This window comes from Psittacula echo (assembly GCF_963264785.1).
Source record: "Psittacula echo genome assembly, chromosome: 7".
Taxonomy (NCBI): domain Eukaryota; kingdom Metazoa; phylum Chordata; class Aves; order Psittaciformes; family Psittacidae; genus Psittacula; species Psittacula echo.
Window position 1 is genome coordinate 14,278,315 of NC_137740.1, and position 27,265 is coordinate 14,305,579.

The window sequence follows — 27,265 nt, forward strand, 5'->3', positions numbered from 1 at the left end:
ATGGGCCACTTGTATTCCTTGTACACCTCTCACACAACCCCAGTGTTACTGTACAAGGTACTGCTCTATGGGAATAAAGATTGCAAAGTATACCTTTTAACAGAAAAAGAAATAATCTTTCTTTCTCTACAGATCCTCCAGAAGATTAAACTGTTACTTCTGAAGGCTTCCTTTCATCTCTGACTGTATTTAAACTTAGAGAAGATAGAATTTGTATTAATCGGCAAACTTACCTTATATTTTCATAGCAACTAACTTCTGGCTTTAACATTGCAGTGTGTCGAAATACTTTATAAATAATCACTCCGAAAGCCAACAAATTAACCTGCGGTGAGTGAAGAAAGGAACTATTAGTTCAAAACAGGATGCTTTTGAATTTCAGTAGCTGTTACACATTGAAATTCCTGGGCACTGGAATGGGCTGCCCAGGGAAGTTATGAATTCTCCATCTCTAGTGGTGTTTAAGGCTGGGTTGGACAGAGCCTTGCTTGACATCATTTAGTGTGAAGTGTCCCTGCCCACAGCAGGGGGGTTGGAACTTGATGATCTTAAGGTCCTTTCCAACCCTAACTATTCTACAATTCTATGATTCTATAATTCTATATTTCTATGAAATGAAACAAATCAGATGAAGTTTCTGTATATTTGAAATCTATCGAATCCAGTGCTAGAGGAGAAAAACCCCACTCCTTTCTGTTCCACTTCTATGAAGAAAGTATAAGCCCTGTAATAAACATCGATAAAACAAGGCTGTAATGACACCTTATCTCAACAGTATCACTACAAATGGTCTACAAATGTTTATTGATATTATTGGTAAATCTCTTTGATTTCCTGCTGAGATTATTGTCCTTAAGTAGAGATGAGGAAAGGGAAGGGAAGGGAAGGGAAGGGAAGGGAAGGGAAGGGAAGGGAAGGGAAGGAAAGGAAAGGAAAGGAAAGGAAAGGAAAGGAAAGGAAAGGAAAGGAAAGGAAAGGAAAGGAAAGGAAAGGAAAAATGAAAGGAAAGGAGAGGAAAGGAAAAAGGGAAAGGAAAGGAAAGGAAAGGAAAAAGGGAAAGGAAAGGAAAGGAAAAAGGGAAAGGAAAGGAAAAAGGGAAAGGAAAGGAAAAAGGGAAAGGAAAAAGGGAAAGGAAAGGAAAAAGGGAAAGGAAAGGAAAAAGGGAAAGGAAAAAGGAAAAAGGAGAAAAAAAAGCACCCCTCCTCCCTATGGATTTTCTATTATACAGTATTGTGTAGAGCTTGACTAAATGTATGTCTTTTGTTGCTGAATAACATTCATATCATCATATGTTATGAATGGTCTTTGGGGTGTGAAAACTTTCAAGTGGCGCAAAAAAAAATTGAGGTTTACACAAAGAATTTTTAAGAACTAACTTTGGTTGAAAGGCTGTGTATTCTCTTTTATATTTTATGTTTGTTCCATAGGTGAATAATTTCAGTATTTTTTCCTTCCTTCTTTAAAATGGCATTACTTTTTTTTCAGTTTGAAATAGAAAAAAGCAACTAAAAACCACAGTTTTGCAAATGATGCTCAGTTATAGTTTTGAGCCTCTGTTTGCTCAGCTAGGCTTCATTGATCTTTCATTTGAATTTATACTACATTCATTTAACAGTGTGGATGGGTTTGCTTTCTTTCTTAGAAGAAAAAATCTTACTCTGCTTTGCAGCATTTAACATCAGAATCTATTAAAAATGTTAGTAAATGAACCACATTTTAGCTGGATGTCATCCAGATACTATTTGTAGATCCTTGGTTGTAATCCCTTGGTTGGTTCCTGTGGGCTTCCAGCTGTAGGCTGAATAGAATTAATGCCTTCCCCAACTTGTTTCTCCAGAAACATTGTATGGTTTTCCTCCCTCCTTCTTTAAAAAAAAAAATACCCATAACCCTCCGAAATGAAAACAAAAGGCTGATATAGGAGCACAGCATCACTTTAAAAAGAATCACTTTCAATTGTTAACATTTATGTATGTCCTCAGAATATTTTTTGTTGTGTCAAGGGGGGAGTATGTGATATTAAATGCAGCTCTGCTTTAATTAGCTGCACGCTCATACTTTAATACAGCATAATGTATTTACAATTTGATAAGACAGGAGATAGAGCTGATTAGCAGTTTAGGGAATTAATCCTTCACTGAATACCTTGTACTTGCACTGATCGTGAGAGCTATTCTGAAGCTCCATATATTTAAAATTGTAATCGATAATATCTCCTAAACCAGCAATTTTTCAAAGTTAATTATAAGTCAGTCAGCAGTTGTGGGTAATTCTACGCAGACTTAGTTTTTATCTTATATTTGTTGATGAATTATATATCAAATAACTTAGTGCACACACTGTAATCTGCATAACCTACCTAACGTATTTACTAATCTGAAAAAGGTAGGGTGAAATGTGATCAAAGTACCATGAGCATGGAGAATACACACAGCTACAGAAAACAGCTATCAAGATCACAGCACAAACCACATGACCAAACTTCCTCTCTGCTGTCTTGTCATCAAAATCACTAATGTCAATGAGAAATTTCTTTTTACCATTAATAGGTTCTGTAAGAAGCTTTAAGGGCCAAACCCCCTTATCTTTTGGCAGCATAAACCAGCTGCAGAGCTGGAGATGTTCTCCTGAGCATGGAATTGAGCATGAGCAAGGACGGGGGGAGGCTGAGGGGCAGATATGGGGCCTCGCAGCAGCAAACTCTATTTCTCTTTGTCCCAGTGGGGCTCCTTTACACAAATACTATTTACTCTATCCGTTATACAGAATAATAGGATTTGGCCCTCTGCATTAAAGTAATACCCATTAACTATGATCTTTTCATTCGTCAGCCCATTCTAATGGGAATAATCTGTACTGGGGGAATGGGAGAGGTTAACACCAGCTTCTCGGAGTCAGCTGCCATAACACAATTATAGTACAATATGTCTCAGGTAGCCTCGCAGGAGGTAGTGTTACAGGGTAATGAGGGTTAGCTTAACTTCTGAAATACCCAGTCATTTCTAAGATTTATTAAAGCCTTAAGTTGGTTTTTTGTGCCATTTTGAAGCACTCCATCAATAAAAAGTGCATAGACTGCCTTCACACAATGTTCAGTGTCTCAAAACAGCAACATAGTGTGGTTGTTTTTATTTCTTTTCAACCTAAGTTAGAGACCTCTGGAACTGCATTTTGTCCTTATGGGACAAACCAGGTAACAACAAAGTAATTGCAATTGTTCAGTGACACAGAAATGCAGCAAAATTTGAGGGAAAACAGTAACATAAACTCATGGGTAAATCCAGGACAAAAAACTAGCTAATGTTAATGTGCCAAGTGTAGCCTTTAGAGAAAACTGGTAATCCAACAGGAATCCTAAACTGAACATATTCTGCTTCAACCTGATACTCTGCATGTTCTTTCCCTCAGATATTTCTGGGAAATGTAAAGTAAAAAATTCACATTGGATGGCTGAACTGAGTAGGAATACTGAGAAGTTGAACTAAAGTAAGGGGAAATGGCCTTTATATAACTAATATCCTCAAAGAGCCATACGTATTTCAACAAATGGCATGGAAAATCAAATCACCCAAAATTCCCAGACAAAGAAACAGCCACTTAAGAGATTTGAATTTGTATCTGAAACCAAGCTTCAAACGAGCAGAAATGGATGTAGTAGGCTGTAAAAGTCATCAAAATATAGATAGGCACAAGGAATCCTGGATCCCCTAATCTTCTAGCTAGGACAAACTGAGGGGCTTCTGGATGAGAGGCACTGAAACATCTAAAAAAGCTTCAGCTGCTACTTATAGCCAAATACTGTTTTATACTTACTTTGGTTGTAATCGTGTGTTTTCATTTTTGTAATTAAAGCACAATCTTCAGATCTTGTTGAATAAACCTTCAACGATGTTATAATTAAGGCTGCCTTAAGGTGACAGGCAAGGTGAATGAGAATGAAATGGCAAACATAAGGCACGTTGTCTCCAGAGAGGCAGCAAGTTGAAGTGGAGCAATATGTGCAGGCAACTGTGAAAACAAGCTCAGGACGGGCTTTGCACAGGCCTGGAAAGGGCCAGCCTGGGGACTGCTGCTGCCACATGCCGGCTTTGGGGAGAAGTTACCTGCATAATGAGCAGAGATACTCCACAGCTTTGGGCAAACCCAAAGCGTGAAATGTTGTGGCAGGGCCACGGTTTTATCAACTGAATAATGACATTACAGTGTGACATGGCAAGTTCCTGTGCCTTTGTTTTCAGTGTTATTACATGGCTGAGCAGTCAGAGAAATGGCTGCACGTCCTGAGAGGGGCTTCTCGGCAAGTCTAATAGGCTAAAGGGGAATTGCACTGCTTCTAAGCCCAGAACTGAATCCGCTTTTTCTCTTATTTTATTGAACAAGCCACCCCAAACTTCTACTGGGTAAATAGTGCACTCAGTCCTTTCTATTTCACAAAGGAAACCTCCAACTTTCTCCCTGCAAGCCCAATTCTGTGAGGTGCTAAGCATCCTCAGCCCTCCCTCCCCCCGAGATTCAGCGGGAATCAGGTTTCACTCAGCATGCTCAGGTGCACTACAGGACTAATTTTAATAATTAATCTATTCCCCTCCTTTTTTTTTTCTTTTTTTAAGTGATTAATCAAAGACAAGGGCTGATATAGGAACAGTCTCCACTCATAGCATCTCCAGGGAATCATTTCTCCTTAAAGATATTTGTACAAGTGTTTTTAGCTTTCTTAAATTCTGGAAATGTTGTGGTGTATTTATGAACAAACGGTAGAAAACTGTGAAATAGACATTGAATAAGGGCAGTTATTATGATCCCATGAAATCAGGATTCTCAAGATAGGGGCATCTACATTTATGTATCTGTGTAACCCAGAGTAATCTCCAAGGAGCCACAAATCTGTATGAGCTAGGTTTTATTCTACACCCGTGACTGCATTTAAAGAGAAGATGGTAAGTGGTACATCTCTCTTGGGGAGATCACCTTTGTGAACGGTCACAAGGATTTAGGACTTAGGAATGACTTCTGGCTCCATGAAACCAGTTGCAGGACTCCTATTAAAAGGAGCCCTGTCAAGGCTTTACACATCCCAGAGAGTGGTATTCTCAATGGATTTACAGGCAACAGTGGACACTGCTCTGGATATCACTCTGCAGATTAGCACTTGCATGTATAATGGATGCACATTGTGGTCTAGAGCAGGTTAGTGAAATTTTCCTGAGGCTGTTTTGGCAATCTCCATGGTACAGTTCCCATGTTCACAACTGTGATGTTGGCTGGTAAGATAGAGCAGGTACCCAAGGAAGAGTTCAGAGCTCTCCAGAGTGGTACAAGTCCTATGATTAGATCTAACCCACAGCCACAACATTGGTCCAGATAATTTCCTCTTGTAAAGAAATTCACAGGAGAGTAAGAGCAACTGAAAATTCCAAGAAATTTCCTGGTGCTTTCCTAATCATCTTGTCAACAATAAGGAGGTTTTGCCAATGGAATTAGACTGTTCACCAATCACATGTATTTTAGGATAGGATGGGAAAAGCCGTGTATTGTGTTAACCTAACTCCACTTAGAGATAGGATGGTTCTGTAACTCTGTTTGCAGATTTGCATCCCTCCCTCTGTCTCAATGCTACCAGGGATCAGGTTAGGAAAGTTAAAGCCATAATAGAATTAGATCTGGATAAGGCAACAAGAAAAGCTTCTATAGGTACGTTGGTGATGAAAGAAAACTTAGGCACTTTCCAGAAGGAAACGGGAGACCTGATTACCCGGGATATGGAGAAGGTTGAGGTAGTCAATGACTTTTTTCCTCAGTCTTCACCGGCAAGTGCTCCAGTCACACCGCCCAAGTTGCAGAAGAGAAAGGCAGGGACTGGGAGAATGAAGCACCACCTGCTGTAGGAGAAGATCAGGTTCAAGAACCTCTAAGGAACTTGAAGGTGCACACGTCCATGGGACCTGATGAGAGGCATCCAAGGGTCCTGAGAAAAATGGCAGATGAAGTGGCCAACCCATTATCCATCACATTTGAGAAGTCATGGCAGTCTGGTGAAGCTCACACTGTCTGGAGAAGGTGAAACAGAACTCCCATTTTTAAAAGGTGGAAAAAAGGAAAACCCTGGGCGAACTACAGGCCAATCAGTATCACCTTGGTGTCCAGATAATCCTGGAAAATATGCTAAGGCACATGGAAAAAAAGGAAGTGATTGGTGACAGCCAACATGGCTTCACTAGGGGCAAATCATGCCTGAAAAATTTGGTGGCCTTCTATGACAGGGTTACAGCGTTGGTGGATAAGGGAAGAGCAACTGACAACCTGGACTTGTGCAAAGAATTTGACATTGTCCCACATGACATTTTTGTCTCTAAAGTGGAGAGACATGGATTTTAAAGATGGGCAGATTGATGGTTAAGGAACTCTCTGGATGGCTGCACTCAAAGAGTTGCCGTCAATGGTTGTGTCCAAGTGGAGACCAGTGACAAGTTGCGTTCCACAGGGATCAGTATTGTGACCAGCACTGTTTAACATCTTTGTCAGAACCATGGACAGTGGTATTGAGTGCACCCTCAGCAAGTTTGCTGATGACACCAACCTGTGTGTGGTGTGGTCAACATGCTGGAGGGAAGGGATGCCATTCAAAGGGACCTGTACAGATTTGAGAGGTGGACCTGTGCAAACCTCATGAAGTTCAACAAGGCCATGTGCAAGGTCCAGCACATGGGTCAGGACAATCCCAAGCACATTACAAGCTGGGTGGGGAATGGATTCAGAGCAGCCCTGTGGATAAGGACTTTGGGCCATTGGCTAATGAAAAGCTCAAAGTGACCAAGGCAATGTGCACCTGCAGACCAGAAAGCCAACTGTATCTTTGGCTGCATCAAGCATGCAAAGAAGGTGATTCTCCCCCTCTACTCTGCTCTGATGAGACTCCCCTGCAGTACTGCATTCAGCTCTGCGGCCCTCAAGACAAGAGGGATATGGCCCTGATCAAGTGAGTCCAACGTAGCTGATGATCAGAGGGCTGGAGCACATCTTCTATGAGACAGGCTGAGGGAGTTGACGTTGGTCAACCTCAAGAAGAGAAAGCTCCTGGGAGATCTGACAGCAACCTTCCAATACCTAAAAGGTGCCTACAAGAAATCTGGAGAGGGACTTTATAAAAGGGTATTTAAGGATAGAACAAGGGGTACTGGCTTTAAACTAGAAGAGAGTAGATGTAAATTAGCTATTAGGAAGGTGTTCTTCACTGTGAAGGTGGTGAGACACTGGCACAGGTTGCCCAGAGAAGCTGTGGCTGCCCCAACCCTGGAGGTGTTCAAGGCCAGGTTGGACGGGGCTTTGAGCAACCTGGTCTAGTGGAAGATGTCTCTGCCCATGGCAGGGGGTTGGAACTGGATCTTAAGGTCCTTCCAACCCAAACAATTCTATGACTATGTGGTTCTTTCCCCCAAGATTAGGATCCAGAAGAGCACTGAGATACAATCTTATCTATTGTCTAAGCAAATTACAAACTTCTCTGCTGATTACTAACCATATTTCGCAAACTAAGTAATAATGTAAAAATGAGCACGTAGGTCCTAAAATGTTAAATGTTTCAAGCTGTTGGAGTTTTGCTAATAGCACATTGCTTAGTAACTGCTATATTTAAAATAGGTTCTTCATTTCACTGTTAAATGACCGCATTTTACATACTGGAAGAGCAACATAATGTTCTATCCTTAAGTAAATATGATGTTAGTGCTTCACACTACACGAAAATCTCTCAGTGTAGTTATAGAATGATAGTTATTTTTAGTTGAGCACTGAATGGTATGAAATACACAAAATTTAATAGAACATGCAAAACATCTGCCTGCAAATAAAAATATTTGCACTCATGTTGAAGAGTTGTAGTTTCTTTCATAATTAATTACAATTAAATGGTAAGATACTGAGTGAAGTGATGTATTTTAATTCTGCTCCATCAAGGTAGCTGACAGCTGTCAAATTTGGCAACTAAGAAATCTTTTTTCCTTCCTCTCCCCCTCCCTTTTTCTAAGCAAGACAAAAGAGCACTTGAAAGCTCAGAGGGAAATGGTCCATCTTTCGTGTCGGTAGCTCACTTAGCACCTGGACATCAGGTAAAATGAAACAGATCAGGACAGGGCATTCAAGAAAATTTTGTCCAACATTTTTTTGTTGAAAAATGTCAGCTCATTAGCAGTAAAAGACATTTACTGTTTTAGACTATACTTTCACCTGGAAAGGCTTCCTGACTAGGAAAGCTTTTCTGATTAAAACCAGAAAGGACATACCTGAACAATGAAAATCCCCACAGACAGGGCATTTATCCAGGATGTTGGAGGCATGGGAATAATTTTCTGTTATACTTAATATTCAGACTAGGCTATGACCCTTAGTTTTTCCAACCTCTGTACCAGCTATTCATTGCTATTGCGCTGTCAGCCCTGCTGGATCTATTCCATGCCATATAATAATTAAATATTCACTGGAGCAGGGAGACCTGGATCTCCCTCATCCCCCCCCGTTCCTTATCCAGGACTATGTGAAGACGGTTCTTTTTTTAAACAGTGGAGTAATTGTTTAATATGACGTTGCGGTTTTGAGGCTGTTTCCAATACACATGTATTTATATAATGAAAAAGGAATTGGTAGTTTCATATATGATATCTTTGTGTAAAGGATACACTCCAGCCTTTGAAAAGTTATTAAACCACTTTAAATACCAGCCTTTTGAGGCTCTCTGGTGTTACAAAGAAGAGAAGGTATGAGAGAGAGGCAGCTAATTCTAAAGATTCACACATACTAGTTCTGATTCAGTCTGAGCACTTTATATTCAAACTTCAAAAACGAAACCCCCAAATCATTCCCTTTTCCTTTCTTAGTCTCTGTCTCAATAATTGATGAAACCATCTATATGCTGATGTCAGATCTCACAAAAAAGAATGAGAAAATTTCTCCTGCTGCTCTCTTAGGCATATACTTGAATTTTTTACATATATCATATTGAATTTGGCTCTTTCAAAAAATGTCTGAAGTTCAGAGCAGCTGTATCTGTATCAGTCTTTACAATGACCCTCATTATGAGTGTTTGAATTAATGAGCTTGTGATGTTCTGAATTTTGCCACAGAGAGCAATCCATTTCTGTCTTTCTGGCTGTATGGCTAATGGCTGGGTAAAATGCCAACATTCAGTGGGTCATCGTTATTTCAGTCAGGGGAGAACAGAATTAAGCTATTAACAATACAACAGTTTAAGCTTCAAACTGAAAATATATGCCATATTAATTGCATCAAATTGGACACAAGCTGGCAGTCAAACAGTCTGGGTTTGTCTCCTGACTGATTTATCTCATTATCATGTCCCCAGTGAATATATCTTCTCGAATGCTTTAGGTATACAACAGCAGCCTTACCTAGGAGTAGGAACTGCAACAAAACCATTAACAATCTCCGTTTAGGCTATATTTTTGGAAATACTTTCATTAATGCAGGATTAGAATTTTATGATTCCAAGATTTTAATGATTTCACTTCTTTTAAAAGGTAAAACATAGCTAAATGAGTTAATTTCAAACCCTGTCTCAGGAAATACACAATTATCACACAGGGTTGCTCTTTACATATGGATACTTTCAAGTTGTTATTTTACATACCTTAAGCCGTAGATTTAGACTCAATTATATGTTTTCTTTATATTTTTAGAACACTTACAGCAAGCTGTAAATAAATATATAAATAAATGGAGTTTCCATATTTTTCAACAGAGTAATCAAACTCTCAGACTTCAGATTTAATGTTCTTTCTTATTTGATTACAAAGCTAAACACAAGCTGACCTTAGTATTTTTATTTAACCTCAGTTCTGCAGCCAAGTGCAGCAGGGATGAACCAATAGAGCTGTATCTGACCTCAGCCATAACTAGATCCAGTGATAGGAACGGGTTCTATCTTGCTCACAGTGTAATTAATCACTTTATTTACTCTTTGCCCTTTCCAAGAACCTTTTTAGAAGGTGCATTTACTTGTAAGCTGGTCTATGACATAAATCAGGCTCTTTAATGAATTGATCCCAGGTGCCTCAAAAACTTCAGACTCCATGTTATACCTCTCTAATGGTTTCTTTGCATGAATGCAAAACTGTCTTAGGCTGCATCTGAAGCCTTATGCAGAAGCCTGCATGAGTATTTTTATGTGACAAAGAGGAGTTGTACATTATCTTTTAGCACAGCTAGCTTCAGCGAATGGGTGAGATACCATCATGATCATGACTGAGATATCAAGTCTGACAACAGGCTATATTTGCCATTTTGGAGGTGTGACTAGTTGGCAGAAAGCTGTCTATGCCTTCCACAGTTTGACAAATACTCTAAAAGATTTGGCCCTTCGGCTTTTTAGAAATATTCACAATTCTGCTGTGGATGTAGTCACAAAATCCCACCTTACTCAAAGCCACAAAAACTCTTTCAATGACCAAGTGAGATTTCCAGAGTATTCATATGCAATTACTACTGTAAATTTAAATTTGCTTCTCTAAATGCCTGCAAGCAATGAATCAAAAGGACAGTAGAGTAGTGGAAGAATATGTGATATGAGTGAGAAAATATGTAGTGTGGATGTAGTCATTGTGTAATTACTAAGAAGGTCTAAAATACATCAGTCTATGTTAACTATCTAAAGCAAACCTATAGTGGTCCTTTTAATAAACAATTTAGGCTAAGCATATGTTTTTATAGTAATTCTACTTATAGCAAGGCAGGGTAAAGAATCAGCAAAAGAATATTAAGCAATTAAAAAAACAAACAGAACCTAACCTGATTTAGACAGTTGTGTTTTTTCTTGGAAAAAAAAAAAAATAGAAATCCATTGAGGCTTAATATATATGGAAACATAAAGTAGGGGACACAGTTTATCTTACTAGAAAAGAAGGATGCCTGTGGCATTAACCTACACTAAGCTATGGGATGCTTCAGGGAAACTGCACAGCCAGCTGGCACCTGTGGGTACTTCTCCCCTTGCCCTTAGCATCCACTTGTACTCCCTCTGCTGCTTCTGCTTGCTTCACTCTTGATGATAGGGGACATGCTTGAGTTTTCAAGTCTAATGTCCTTTCAGTGAATCTGAGGGAGAACTTTTAGATGTGTTTTTTTATCATATTACTTTCTAAGTTGCTTTAAAAAACTCAAACAAACCTTTTTTATGGAACATCTTTCTAGGATCTTTGAGCTTTACATGATGAATTTGTTACTATATAGCAACATAAGAGCAAGTAATTTTCATGTTGCAGAATAATAGCCACAGCCTCTTTTCCCAAGTATTTCCAGGGACTTTAGAACAGGGGCTTTAATGGCAGAGGAAGGGAAGAAGGAAAAGTGGGAAGGAGGGACCTTAATTTCACATGAAAGCCCTGGTGTTGCTGAGAAAACTCCATCCACTGGGTATAGCAGTATGGAAGCTGTGGCTTGGAGTTTAAAGCTTGTCCTGTCCACTGAACAGGGCAACTATTTTCCAACTCAATGATTATTTAGCACAGCATTTACTGCTGTTGCTGAACACCATTTTGGTTTGAACTGATCTGTTTCGACCAAAGCTGAACACTCAGTCTTTAATACCACTATATAATTAATTATCTTCACTTTATCCACAGTTGTGTAAGAAATGCCACGGAGACACCTTTAACTGAAGCCACAGAGGGGCTAATGAAAAGGAGACTATTTTTCTCTCTTCAAGAACAATAAAGCAGTTGCTAGTCCCTGTAGGAATTTTATTTCCACAGAAAAGGCAGACTGAGGAACAAGAGTGGATATAAAAAAATGTTTAACCAACTATTTTTTGAAAAATATGCGGTAAATGATACAGAATATGCTTTTCTCATCTATCTAAGAAACTTAACTAAGCATTTATCACAAATAACCCTTTGGAAAAAAATCCGCAGATTTTTCCAAAGTATAAATATTCATTAAAAAATATGAGATGGTGGTATGGTTTGTTGTAATGGAGGTTAGAAGTCAAACAACTTTTTCATTATTAGTCCTTAGAATATCAAGAAATGTCAAGAGTAAGAAACATGAGCTGCTCACTGAATAACAGGAATAATAACGTGAAGAAGCCCAAGGAGGCAGTGTTCTTAATTACATCAGGGTAGTGTAACTGACCTTAAAGGGGCTGCTTCGTTGGGATTTTTGCCTGTCCCCCCTCCTCTTTTTTATTTTAAGTGGGAACAATGGACTGTCACACTATGTTCAGTGTTAGAATCTGCGAAAACGTAAAACTTTAAACTCTTTGAATATTTACTTTTCTACAAGGGAGATGTTCAGTTTGAATGGCCTAGATTAAGTACATGAAATATGTGAGTATATCAGAAAACAGCAGAGTAATGGATTTGCCAGGAAATTTTTCTGCATTGATTGCAGCAGTATTACTAACCCTGAATCAACCTAAATGCACAGAACTGAGTAAGTATTAGAGCTGTCCAATCAGATTTGATGAATGCACTATTCCATTAATTTTACCTTTTTTGTTGAATAAATTATTTGACAAATAATGGTAAAATTCATCAAATAAATTATCTGATGAATGTATTTTTTAAGTAATCGACTAGCTTTAATGCATATGCAGGCAGTTCCTTAATGAAAAGCATTACTCTACTGTTAGCCTGCTTTCATCACTCATATGTCACTTTTTTGTATTTTGCAACTGCAATCTGTATATTTTATTCATTTACCCATTCATTTATACATGGGAAGTTTAAAGCAGTATGGTTAATCAGTCATTGCAATTCTTAGAATATTTTTGCTTTACAGTTGATTATTCATTAAGTTTATTACATACAGGAATGCTTAATAAAAAGAACTTGGCTTTTCTGAAGACACCTCTCCCAAGAACTATTGGCTTATATGTTCCAAGTCAAGTTGACAAGAATGTTCTGAAAATTACAGGGTCCATTTATAAGCCACTTTTGTAGTTGCAAACACTGCAAATACCAGTTGTTTCAAGAAACTGGAGCTTGAAGCCAAGCCAGACACCTTCAAGGTCCCTGAAAACACACATAAGAGGACTAAACCAAGCGAGTACAGGAGCCACCTCCTTGCTGCACAGCACTAGGATGTTTGGGTAAAAAGCACAGAGAGGATTATTTGAATGATGTTCAATTTTGGAAATATTCTGACCTCAAAGAGCAAGTCTGGATTTTGTTATTACAGAGGTGATCTCAACAAATGATACTGACAGATTTTTACTGTTAAATGGCAAATTGCACCAGTTAATGTTACATGTCACACTTCTGAGTCTTGGTTCTTCACAGAGGTATGCCAATTTATTGTGGCAGTGGCAGTGGGTACAAGTCCAGCTTGCATGAATCAAGTCAACGTTGCCAAGGTGATATTCATGTTATCATGGGTGGCTCTGAACTTGATCCACAAAGCTCAACAAAGCTCAACTGAACAGATTTAATGGGAGAAACTTTTGGGAGAGAGGTATATTAGAAGGCTTGCCTATAGCTGCACTTGGATTATCAGTGATTCTCTTCTAAATTTTCCTTTTAATAGCTTGCAGACTTTCATGAATGCAGCATTAATAGTCTTTGCCAACCCTTTCAAACAATGTAATTTCTACTGCCAGCTGGTCAACTAATATATAGAGCTGTCCCTCACAATAGATACAAGTGGAGGGATTTATCATCTTTCCATGGAATTTAAAAGATAAAGTTTCCAGAAATGCCAGTGATTTAGAATAAATTCCTTATAGGGAGATAAAACTCAGATTGGCTCCCACTCAACACAGAGCAAGCTGTCATGTCAGAGGTACGGAAAGCCGTACAGAAGTCCTGCACAATGGGAAAGAGCTTGTTATTGGCTGACATTTTATGCTCATCAAAACTGCAGCCGCATTGCCCTGCAGACAAATGGGTATTTCTTATTACAGGGAGATGGTTAGTGTAAGTTTATTACCAAAGAAAAGAACATGTTCTATGGATATTTTTTTTCATACCTTTTATCTCTGAAGCTTATATTTGTATTTGCCTCAATCAGGCATGGGTTGTGGTGTGTGTGAATGCTTGTCCCTTAAAACTTGGAATAAACTCACTTTTCTATTAAAAATTTTAAATACTTCTTATAAATAATTTCTCCATACTTGTATGCTTTGATCTAATCTAATGCATAGTTTTAGCTAAAATGCTTGTGGTTCTAAAGATTACAAGTATTAGGAGGAAGAAATAAGTTCTAGAAATTATCTTCAGCTTGCAGCTTGCTTTACAAAGGTTCAAAATGCCCTTTCTTTGCTAACTGCATCTAAGGAGCTCCTGACCCACTCCTTTTCATGTAAAGTAACCAATCTAATAATAATAATATTTAGATGGGATATGGCCATATCTTTCACTTAAGAATTCAAATAAAACATTAATATTAATAAACAAATACTTTCAGAAGTACTGCTTCTGCTTAGGCAATGAAGAGAACTTAGTTTGTACTCCTGATAAACACTTGAGCTCCCTATGGCTCACTATTACGGTAGATTTAATGTCCAGGGATGTGTTTGAAATAATGTACCCTGAGACAGAAAATCCACTGGTACAGAACTGGTCTTGTTCTATATCATTCACATATTGTCTCAAAGCCATATTACAGTATAATCTAAAGCACAAATCTCCTGAGTCCCCACTCTCTGAAACTTAAAGTGCCATTTGGGTACATGGGCATTTGTCCTGACAATTTTAATATTTCTGTGCAAGAATCATTTTTGTGGTGAGTGGCTTTTTAGAGACTTGGCATCCAAACTCTCCAGGCTATCTTGGAAAACTTTGAAAACTCAAAATTAGTAGATGAAGCTCAGGATTAAAGGTAAGCTTGAAGCTGTCAGATTTTGCAACTTTCTGTATGAGGGTTGCAGTAAGCTATCCGGTTATCCAAGAACAAAAATAACATTTCCTTTTCAGAGTCCTTAATCACCTCCTCTCCCTCCTCCCCTTAATTAGCTGTGGGCAGAATGGAAACCTTGGAAAAAGATCAGCTTCTGTAATTAAAAGGACTTCCTGAGTGGCACTACTTTGGAAAAAGTTTAATGTTATTGTGGTATCCATGCGGTATGATTAATAGGAAAACTGGACAATGGAAATCGAATTACTGCCACCAACATGTCTTCCACAAAGCAGACATCTAACACCAACTTTATCTCCAACATGTGCCTATTTTCCTAAGGTTTTCCATATTTTCCTTAGACACTAACCTGGATAGAGTGTAAGCCAATTACCTAGCCCCCTGCTCTCTTTGGAAACATCAGTCTTGCAGTTCAGGCTTCAATTTGCTATGACCCTATCAAATTAAGCTGTCCAAATACTTTAAAAAATGAAAATCACACAGCAGACAAAGCAGCTTGCTGAAAATGGGTTGCCTTTCCTCCCATGTCTAGTAACATGATTATGAAGAGACAATAACAAAGGTATGCAAATACTGTGAAAACAAGTTATCACAAAACCATTCCATAACATGCAAAAAAACCAAGACAACCACCAGGCCATTTGTTGTCCAGCTACAGCTCCTTTTTGTGGCTTCACTTAGGCAAAGGAGTGGGAGAAAACAAAAGAAGCTCTCTGGCTTCTATCCTCAACCACAGGTGGGCTGCACTGGCACATAGGGCCCGTATCAACCTTTATTACCTCCACTTTAAATTTGCAGGGAGTGCTGGAAGATCTAGAGTGCTGAAAGAATGGCTACAGGCCTTATAGCAAAATGAGGCTACAGGCCTCATGCAAATCCATGCTTTGCAGGATTTGCCTCCGCTTCCATCTAGACTTATACGAAAGCCACTGAAGGTCTGCTCTGCCTCTATACTGTGCTCTGAATTAAGCACAGCTCAGTTGGAGCTGAAAACAAGGTTACAGATGCATAAATTTGGGGCATTTTGTATATTTTGATAATGCAGCTTTCCTGTGCTAACAGTGCAGTGATACATCACTGCCCATAAGTCTTCACCTGAAGGCAGATGAGGAACAGGAATGATAGCAATAACAAAAAAATCCCATCTTTGCTGCCTTCATGGAAGAAAGAGATAAGGTCCAGAGTGGAAATAGGAAATTGACAATTTAAAGCTAAGAATTGCAAGAATTTCCTAGTAAGGGATAGTCTCTTCCCATGAATTTGTTTTACTGTAGTAACCTGTTGTCCATCAGGGCAATCTGACAGCAGAAGCACTGATCCAAGGGAGGTTACAGTGCCTTTATCCTCTCAAAGTCTGCTGTGCTCACCAGGAGGGTGAGATTGGGAGGAATCACCCTGCAGTTGCATCTGGCAGGTTGCTTCCAGCCCATCCCCAAACTACAGTAGGAATTTGAGGTGGAATTTGATCAGAATTATACCTGATACTTTATTCAGCTTTGAAATTGCAAACACTTTGAAATAAAACTGTGCAAACACTTTAAAATAAAACTGTTTTACTATTGTCTTGTGTGCATTAGGCATTGCCAGTTCTTTTTTATAAATCTTCATATTTATCACCAAATAAATAAATCAAATAAAAACCAGTGTATGGTTATAACTGACTTGGCCACAGATGCCACAAGTCTTCACCATTGTACCTTCTCACTACATTAGCTCCAGCTATTGCCAGATCACTGTCAACTCAGTCATACACAATAATGCCCCATTACAGTTGGAATGGTTTGTTAAACTTTATAGCGCTCAGAAATGCTCCTGAGGCACCAAAAATGTCTTGTTTCAGAATTGAACATATAATACCTCCCAAATTTGCAGGTTTGAAGCCACTTCCAGTAAGAATTAAAAAGACCCTCTTCACAGCTGAAATAGGGCTATCAATACTTGGCTTGCCTGCCCATGTGAAATAGTGGGTTCTTTTCTCTGACGTCGCAATTTAGTTTAAAATAGCTTTGATGATGACAGGGTACATGCAAGTGATAAAGCCACAAAGATGACAGTCTAATCTTACAAAGATGACCGATCACTGATAAGAGATTAAGTCACACAACATTTGAAAAACCAGATTATCTGTCTGCTAGGATAGTGTCTGTGTACACCTCCTGCTGAGCCATGCTGAGATGCCAATGACATACAGAGATGCTGCTTCTTAAAAAAGAGAAATGCTTCACAGAATTTCTGAAACCATCAGAATAGACAAATGAAAGCAAGCAAGAAAAGAAGCTCTGGTTTTATACTGAGCTTTTTTTGGTCAAATATTCATTTTTCAGGCTAGTAAAATATTTAGACGTACAGCACATAAATAATTTAGAGACATTATAAAAAGGTCTAAATTAGCCAATTCTGCCCTATAATTAGCACTCACAGCTATGCTGGCAATGGGTGGGTGGTTATTAAACACCTTTTATTATCAGTTTTATGCACCACAATAAAAAATGAAAATTATACTTACAAGAATTATTAGACATGCTGGTCCTATAAAACTCCATATAAAGTTGTTCTTCGTGCTGAGCCAACATCTGAAAAGTAAACAGCAGAAAATACCTTAAAATATGCTGTTGTGACTATTGCATCCTTATGTATGTTGATTTGGACACAGAAACAGTGACTTACACTTCTGTGGTGCCATAGTACTTGTATCCTAGTGCGGCGGAGATTCCAACGACCACAGCTGGACTGACGTAGCCAAAGACATAGAAATTCTTATGCAAGAAACCCTTGTTGTAGATGACTCCCACTACTATAAGGTAGAGGTGAATACCTTCAATGCACATCCATGCAAAAGCAGCTAGAAGGAAATAATGGAGTAATCCAGCAGTAATTGAACAGAAGAGCTAGAAATTCAATCAGAGAAAGCAAGAGTCATAATTCTATTAATATGTCTCTGTTAATATAATAGCATATGCACAGCAACTTAGTGAACTCTAAAGTGGTGGTCCAGCAGCCCACATGTAATACTGATTGACAAGAACTTGGCCTACACCCATGAGCTCACTTGTTCATTAACATTTTCAGTAGCAACTGGTAAGATAAAGAGACGACATTCAACTTCTAGTGCACTTCTTCCCAGAAAAACTATATAAACAACTTGACAAGGTTGATCCCTTAGTTACGTCAGAGTAGTTTGTATGATTTCCTGATCTAGATGAAGTTCATTTTTACAGTTTTGATAACAGTGTAATTAGGCATCACAAGGAATTATTTTCAAAATGACTCTTGTTACTACAAAATGTTTGTAAAACGATATTTCTTGATCAGTTGGTATTGGAATGTCACCTCATGGATAGCAGTTCATATTTTTTCAAGTAATTTTAAATTCTATTCAACTACTTGCAGTAAGATTATTTTGATAATTTATGCATAACTTAATTTCCTAAAACTATTCTGAGATGCAAAAATCATCTTGTATGTACAGCCCATCTTGTATGAAAAACAACAGGGACAAGTCAAGACCTCACATGCATAAAGAAAATTGGTCCTCCAGCCGACACTGCTGTATCTTAAATGCTAGCTTGGCACTACAGATCTGGCCTGGCTTTTATAGAAAATTATCACCCAGAAAGCCACCAATGTGGCTTTGTACAGCATCCAAAAAAATGAGAAAAGTGAAAATGATAAGCATATCGAGACCACAGTCTTAGTTAAGATGACAAAGCTTAAATGAAAGCCATAGAGCAATGTCAGTACACACCAGTTCAGATGAAGGCCCTACTTCTTTAAATGACCATTTTGTATTTTCTGTTACTAGACTGGGAAACCAGTGTCACTGGAATATTCATACTGATACTATGAAATATAGGAAGTAGATGGAAGATACAGTATATTTACTTTTATTTACTTTACAACACAAAATCAAGATATGAGTGAAAACTACCCACCTTATTATTGTTCATATTAATTCCAATCAGAAAAATAAGTTCCGCCAGGAAAAGGCTGCAGCAGAGGTTTTTGTGAATTGTCGTTCTAGTGCTTTGAATTTCACTGAAGAACCAGAATGTAAAAATGCACATGGAGAGGCAAATCAACGAAATAATTATTCCTAGCTGAGTGATTCTTGTAAGAATGTTATAATTTGTAACACCCTGGGGGAAAATTATAATATAATATTTAAAAGAACAGCTTTGTACCTTCTCAAGAAAGACCTCATTCTATTATACATTTTTTTTCTTCTTTTCTACAAAATATTAATCAAAACTGTTTGTAGAGTTTCACTGCAAACTTACACTTTGGATAGTATAAAAAGTATTGGTTTTTTGTAAAACATAATTCTAGGGGAAATTAGTAATGAACAGCATATATTTCTGCTCTTACGTTTTCTGATATTTCTTAACAAAACTTTTTTTATTAACATCAGTATCGCCTAATACGATTTAAAAAATCAGATCATTTTAGTGAATAACAAATACACTGGCAGTAGGACATATATTAATATGACATGAACATTTTCTAATATAAAAGGACTTATCACAGCAGTGACTTAGATAAGCAAAACTGAATAACCTTCTTACTGAATTTGCAACATGATCAAAACAAGTCTCTGAAATAACAATCACTTCAAACAAATGCTATCCCAGATATGTAACATGAACATTCTCCGAAGAAACACAGACTATTTTAATATTGGATGTGAATATTTTCTGTACAGGAATACAGTTACATTTTCTGCTTGGTATTTGCACAAAGAATCTCATGAAGTACATGACTGTGCATCAGCATAAGGGTAGTATTCAGCTGGCCATAAAATGTATCTAAGCAATTTTTTTTCTAAATAAAGAACCAGAGATTATTCTCCTCCCAGCCTTCCTTTTCAAAATAACCGTATAAGTACCTGCAAAGGTTTCAAATTTAAACTGAAGACTTAGGATGCTATTTAGCAACCAGGAAACAGCCTCTATCAGCGTGAAATTCACAGTGTGAGAGAACTGTCTCAATACAGTATATTCATGCTAATATTCTGCTTGCTGTCAGTTCTGATACCTTGTAAAGCTGCCTCCTGAGGCAGGACCTGAGCCCCCACAGATCACCACACAGGCTTTGGAAATCTATGGGGCCTCTTAATGTAACAAAGAGATAAACTGAGTGGCCATTCTCATGATTTTGTGCTTGTCATGAGTGCCCATGTTTAGTAGTCATAAACTTCACACTGATTTATGCTGTTGAAAATTCTCAGGAAAGAATTTAAAGCAGATTTTTAGATGCCAAGGTTAGACAAATGGGTAGCAAAGTTTTGTGAGAGAGAAATTCAGGGCCATATGGTTACTGACCACTAGTGAATGCCAGTTAAATCCCACAGCAGTCTTAAAATGGGATTTAAAATTAAAAGCAATGCACCAAAAATAAGCGCAACAGACTGTGTATTTGGAACAAGATACTTTGCTGCATCACTGCTCTGTAATACTGCAGAAAGGACAAAAGGAAAATCAAACACATATGGGAGGAATTTTGTCTGCTCTGTGCACAATAAATTGTGTTTGCTGAACAAAATCAAGAGACAACCTAAAAGGGGAAAAGTACATAAGTTGCACTGAAATAAAAACATAAGGAATGAGGATAGGAGAAAGTATGAGGTAAAACACTAAATTAAAATAGCACTTACAACAGAGCCACCTGAGGACATCAAAACAGCAAAATGAGTCAGATGATTACATTTGCATGAGATATGAGTGGAGTTGGAATGTGTCAGCTCACAGCCTTCTGTAGCCCAGTTGCCATTCATTGTGTCTGCTGAGTAGTTCCAAAACGCACATTTAATATCTTTATCCAGAGTCTGGAACAGAAACAAGACGTTTTACTGATGGCAAAAGGCAGGATATTTCCTATCAAGAGACCTTTCTTACGTTAGCCAGTGCAATTCATTAGATACTGCTTGCACCTTTGGAAGGTTGGGAAACAAAAATGCCATTCTGCAAGGCCTATTCCAAGCAACTAAAACATGGCTAGGGAGGGAAGCATCTTATCCACACAGCTAACACCCTACCAAAAATGTAGTCTAATCAGATTACTGAAACCTTCTGACACTTGCAAAGGCATTGGAATTTTTACCTACTGAAATAATTGTTACATTGTTACCTGCACCTGCTGAACATGGACTAAACCCCAAGGTTACTGCCACATTGCTTGTCCTGCTCACAGTCCCTTTCAAATGAGCAGTTTGAAAACTGACACTTATTCTGTGCATTTTACAAAGTGATCTGGGATAAAGCCAGGGTCATATCACACCTGCTATATCAGGTGTGATGACAGCGCTGAATAAGACCATTAGTGTTATTCATTACAGTTAGTGCTTACTAACTCATCAAAGATAAGGTCCCCACTGTACTAATAGGCTGTATAAATATATGTAAATTTATATAGAAGACAAATAACAAATATAAAAGCTGCATGACCAAGGTTAACACCTTGTCCTACTGTCAATCTCCTTACACACTTTCTTTATATGTTTCATATGTTTCTTTGTGCAATGCAAGGTGATTTTTCATGCATAGGTGGAGTCAGTAAAATCTATGCACACTATGGAACTAAAATTATTAGTTTTAAACAAATGTGTTCAGATTTCAGGAATAACAAAGTTGCAATATTATAGGTTCTGGTATTTTCTCCTACCTCCAAAGTAACTTTTCGCAGTAACTTTGAAGCATATCTTCGTATTTTTTAATATGCATGCTTAACCATGCGATAAACTTTCAGAAACCTCACCTAAATACAGAATATTCAAGACCCTGTAATATTCTTTGTTTCAGGCATCTACATTTTATTCGTAGTATAACCCAGCAAAGCTGGCATTGTTGCCCTTGCTTTAGTCCCATAGCTATTTTCAGTTGTATCATATTTAGTTTATTGCACTTAGGATGTCACATTTGGAATTTATCTAATTAGAGAAATAAATGACAAACATCAGGAAACAACAGAATTATGTCTCAATATATCATACACTGCAGGTATGGTTACATCATATATAATGATTAGCTATTATTTTGTTTTATTTGAAGTTGATAATAAAAAAGCCTCTTACCTTCGCATACTTTAAGGTAAATGTTATTTTCTCAAGCTCATAGAGTGTAGGTGGATTTGAATTAATTGCCACAGCTATAACTGATGAGCTTACGGTCTGTCTCTGCTCTGAAGTATCTTTTGAGGAGAGGTTTTTGGGCGATGAAAGCAAAGAACCAATATTGCTATACCGCAGAAAGACAACTGCAACGGTGCCTATCAATCAAATAGACCATGTTCAGTGGTTTGTGGGGTTTTTATTGAAGAACAATATTGAAGACATTAAGAAAACAATAAACAATAGACATTATTACTGCTATTGCATAAAATACGCAAAACAGATGGAATCTTTGTGGAATACTTACAAAAATGTTTTAGACACAATGAAATATAGCTTTATTTAAAACAATGTAACTGCCATTAGAAATATCTATGTGTACTCACACTGCGAATTCTAATTAGATATATACATGTATACTTTTTTCTAGAGTAGTACATGCTTGCTGCTGTTTTACAGTTGGCTACATACATGGTGTCAGGTCTCAAACTAAAATGGCTCAGACCTGAGGTAAGTACTGGGCTTCTCTGAATTACCTGGCTTACTTTGACTTCCATTACAGTGGAGCCAGAATGGAAAGCACATAGGGAAAGATAAAGCAAATGGGATTTTAGGATGCAGTGCTGATACGAAAAAAAAAGAAGCCATGATTTTTCTCCCTGGTACCAAAGCAAATCACTTTTTTAGGTACTGATAGGTGGTGAGATTCAGATAAGCTGGAAGATTAAGATTTAAAAAAATATTTTCTATGTTTATTAGGTCAGGTGTTTTAATACCAGAATGTTTAAACACATTTATTTATTTTCAGTGATAACAGTAGTTGCAAACCATTTCTGTAGCACTATGAGTTCCAAGTTAACTTCTGTGCCTTACTGGTTTTGGTACTAAAGAAAATGTGTTCTTGCCCTAGTGAGCTACTAATTGAGACACCAATTTTTGGAGGAGAAGTAAGAAAACTAGTTGATGGGGCCAGTCTGAAGTCACAACAGATCTATGGCTAAGAAAATGATAAAGCTCAGGTCTCTGGTAACAATATCCAGTGTTAAAGCTCACTGTACACTGGAAATGTTAGAAATACCAGTCTTGAGACAGTAAAGGGGTAGGACAGATGATGATAAAAACATCTTGACTCCTCTGTAGTTAGCAGGGCTGAAAATCAGTCTTAGTAGACTGCATATTTGGTTATTTACTAGTGGGTACAAGTCTAGCCAAGGTGTTTAACAACCCACCTACTCTCCAACATTTGTTTCTTACCATTAGGATGAAATTCCTCTCTCTTCTTTGGAGAGATCTTTATATAATCTCCCCCCGTGTATACATGAGGGTGAATGTGTTTCATGTGATGTGAATCAAAAGCAAAAACCTTGAGTGCTGCAAAAGAAGAAAAATACTGTACAAGTCAGAGCTCCATTACAGTGTACCATAATTTACAGTTGGATTAATAAATGTGCTATTGAATTGCATAATTACCATGACTTTTAAGAGTATATCATTGCACCATTTCAAGAAAAATGCTATTAATATGTTTGCTTAAACCCCTGTTTTATTATTTTCCTGCATACGCTTTGCTCTCATACTTTTTCCATGAAAAATATTGTCTTTTATTCACCTTGCATTAAATTAGGAACTGGAAAGAACAATGTAGGTTACTCTAAGAAGAGCTATTGCTTTATTAAAAATGCATTTCTGAAAGGACCACAAATCACAATTATAAAAAGCAAAGCATAAAATTCTCTACTGAATAGTAACATTTGATAAAAGCCAATTTTTAAAAAGTATATATTTTATAGTTATCTACCCATGCTACCAAATGCACAATGCACCATGAAATAATGATGTGTCTTGTCAAAAAGCAAACAAACAAGCATCATCCCTCAGGACACAAACTACATTAGAGGACATTGAGCTCTTTACTTGGTTCATTATAGTGCTGAGTTTCAATCACCCAGAAAGGGAACAAAAAAAGTCAATCAGGCCATTTTTAAAAAACAAAACAGCAAACAAATCTAAAACTTGACTGATGGAGGAATATCACTAAGCTATACCATCTGCATTGCTTATAGCACAGCACACAAAAATAATATGAGCTATTCAATAGACCAGCTGTCAGAAAATGTTCATCAGGATGTAAGAAATAGTTTTCTGTAGCTGGAGTTTTGAAAAGCTTGGAGTTCAAGAGCTTGAACCATGAAAAGCAGCAGAGAGAGAGGGGTAATATTGTAGGTCTTGTCCCAGAATAAATGTTTGGGGCACATTTAAGTCCTGTGGAAAATACATTGATGCTGAAAAACCATAACAAAAGATTGCAGTGTTTGGGTCCAATTTGGAAAAGAGCTCATCTAGTTTCTCATTTTAGAACAAGAGCAAGACAAAAAAATCATCCACCTTTCAACATGGAAATTCCTCACCATTCTCTTGATAAGCTTTTTTTCTCACCTTGGTCTGACTGACATCTACACTGCTACTGGAGACTGCACTTGAATCCTATCTTCAAGACCTTCATGGCCTCAGCTCTGTAGCCAGGAGATCCTCTCCTTTCTGCCGGGGGGTGGGGGGGGTTGGGGGGGGGTGGCGGGGCCTCACAGCCAGCTTGTGGCATCACTCTGTATCTGCTTGCAGGCCCAGAGGTGCTCTGGACTGACATAAATCTGCTTCTAGAGAGTTTATGTAATGGAAAAAAATCTCTCATTTTTCATGACTCTTGCTAATTTACTTTCAGAAAGTGAAGGAAGAACAGGTGGTTTGACCTGCCTCGGCATCAAAGGAAGAATCTTATCAAGTCATCTTACAAATTGGCAAACTGGTAAGTGGTACTGAAGGACCGTACTGAATCTAAAATAAGAAATCAGGTCACATGCAGTTTGGGTACACTCAGAAAAATGAAGATGTGACCATTGCTAAAGTCATAAACAATGCTTTATCAGGATTTTCAAAAGCAGCTGGTATTAACCTCACTCTGTTCTCATTGAAGGAATGATAGGACTATTATTAATACAGGAAAATCAGCAGGAGTTGTTGTGAAGGCACTAGCACACAGGGAGAAAGGTAGGAAAGCACGTGCAGTTTAGCCCAACTGGTTCTCCTCAGATATTCCTCTTAAAATGGAAATTCCTCTGAAAAAAAAGCCACTCCAGATCAGACTCACTAGCTACAATCCTTATTCCATGATCATTTACAATACCTTCACTGAGCCAAAAAGAGGAAAAAATCTGTATAGGGCAAATCTAAGTTTCGTTCCACTGGTAGGGGTTTTTTTAATGCATATTAGATGCATAGGATAATTTTGTACCTGTAAGATGAATGCAGATTCACTCTTATGGTGTGACTATAATGAGAGATTGAAAGAGAATCTGAAAGGACAATTTCCCACAGCTTCTGAAGTTTTTTCTGGGCTGTAGGCTCACATGTTCAATCATTGCAAAATATGATACCTACACTGAAAGTCAGGTGTTAGTTATGAAACTCATACAAATTAGCACCTGTGTGTTTCACATAACACCATTTCTAATCTTCATAATCGTGCTGAAAAACTTCTCAGTGTAATCCACACCTGAAGTCTATCTTAGATTAATTTTCTTTATCTTACCTATGTCACTTGCATTAGCATCTAGCTGTGTTGTCTTTTTGAAGTTCTGTGACATGAGAAGCGTTGCTTGTTCTGCAGTATGCAGCAGCTTAGTCAGGCTCCGTCTTTGGTTATCCACAGGAAGAGCTTCCCAGACTGTAATCTTGTCTTTTTGTAAAAAATTGTTCACAGTGCTAACCAAAACCTGCACATAAAATTATATGTTTAAGTGCAAGAGTCATAAAATAAGACACACATCCCCCTCACCCAATTTTAAGGCTTGATCTACTCACATTAATGGTTGTATTACGAAGTGTTTCATTATCAGAAACAGAGTAATGCCTGGTATTTAATGATGAATAAGATAGTGCTTCAACATATGAAATCACATCTACAGGTAAAAGCGGTCCCAAAGTATTTTTGTTAATTTCTTGCAGCATCTCCAGGGGTGTTTTCAAATGACTAATCTGAAAAATAAAAGAACTTGCATCTTAATAAACAAGTGAAGTCACATTTCTGCAAGTGAAAGTAAACCCAAAGCAAATGGCTGATTTCTGTGAATTAACATACTGGCTTTTAAGATGCTTGTGCATAAAAAGAGGCACTATTTAAATCAATAGGTTGTACATGTCTGCTATAATCTTAATTAACAGTTACTATAAAAATAAGCCATATGCTATCATTAAACTTTTTTTCCCCACTACTGGAGCTCATTTTTGTTTCCCCTAATTCTCAAAAATTAACTGGTAAATGTTCTGCAAAAATCATTAAATATCAGTGATTTGATTATTCCATTGACTCTCTTCTGTTAAATTTTTAGTTGAAAAGGTGGGAGCAGAGAGATAGTATTAGTATATTTGGTAGGGTGTTGTTTTTTTTTTCAAATGCAGATTATAAAGCATGTAGTTAAATCAAACTGTATTGCCTATTTCATCGTCAATGTTTCAGTTTATGAACTGCTTAATGCACTTATATGAAACAATTGGTTTAAAAAGCAACAGTCTGAAGAAGGTGAGATGAAGATTAAACTGCAAATTTGCATTTCACAGCTGAATAAGAATTCTTGTTTCATGATACTGAAATTTAATGAGATTAAAATCCCCCCCCTCAAAGAAAAATATCAAAGGAACCCCAAACCCAACACCTGATTTTGTAAGATCTGTAGACTCTGCTGCTGAACAGCTTTTATGGGGCTTGCTTTGTCTTTGCAGCTGATTCAAACTAGAACACAGGCTAAAAAACTAGGCTAACATCTGACACAGTTATTTATGCAAAATTGAGGTATTTTAACTTATTACTTTAATTTGACTATGTATTTTAAAAACAGAAAATAAAAGCCCAAACTCCTAAATCCTGCTGTGGCATTTGCCATGTCTGCACATGTAAATGTGGTAAGCATATGTTACATTTAATAAAATACATTACATTACAGGTTAACACAGAAAGCATGTTAACACAATGACCATCTTACACTAGGTTAATAAAAGCCTTTCAATTAATATCTTTCTGAATTTTGTAACTTTGACAAACTGCTTAATATAACATCCCAACATATACAATTTGATTTAATTTATTTATGCTTATGTTTCATTTATCTTTTTAAATTAGACAATACTATAAATGTAGACTAATGAACAGTGATTCCATTAATGCTTTTGGGTTTTTTTTATTTTGCTTCTGGAATCTCTGTTTCTGGTGAAAAAGAAATCTTGAGTCCAGAGTCTCTGAGTCTATAAATT

The 27,265-nt window shown here is 37.5% G+C and overlaps 1 protein-coding gene across 1 annotated transcript in view; it reads right to left on the reverse strand.

Moving 5' to 3' along the window:
* Positions 1-229: 229 nt before the first annotated feature.
* ADGRL4 (adhesion G protein-coupled receptor L4) overlaps positions 230-27,265 on the reverse strand; it is a gene marked incomplete at its 3' end in the record, with an annotated part of 73,174 nt that continues 46,138 nt past the window's right edge. Inside the window, exons 6-14 of the mRNA XM_080624273.1 lie at positions 25,820-25,993; positions 25,548-25,731; positions 23,216-23,332; positions 21,926-22,119; positions 20,510-20,680; positions 18,792-18,995; positions 17,527-17,747; positions 17,366-17,432; positions 230-325 (exon numbers count right to left, since the gene is read on the reverse strand). Coding sequence (XP_080480399.1) covers positions 230-325; positions 17,366-17,432; positions 17,527-17,747; positions 18,792-18,995; positions 20,510-20,680; positions 21,926-22,119; positions 23,216-23,332; positions 25,548-25,731; positions 25,820-25,993 — 1,428 coding nt within the window. The remainder of the gene's footprint in view (positions 326-17,365; positions 17,433-17,526; positions 17,748-18,791; positions 18,996-20,509; positions 20,681-21,925; positions 22,120-23,215; positions 23,333-25,547; positions 25,732-25,819; positions 25,994-27,265) is intronic.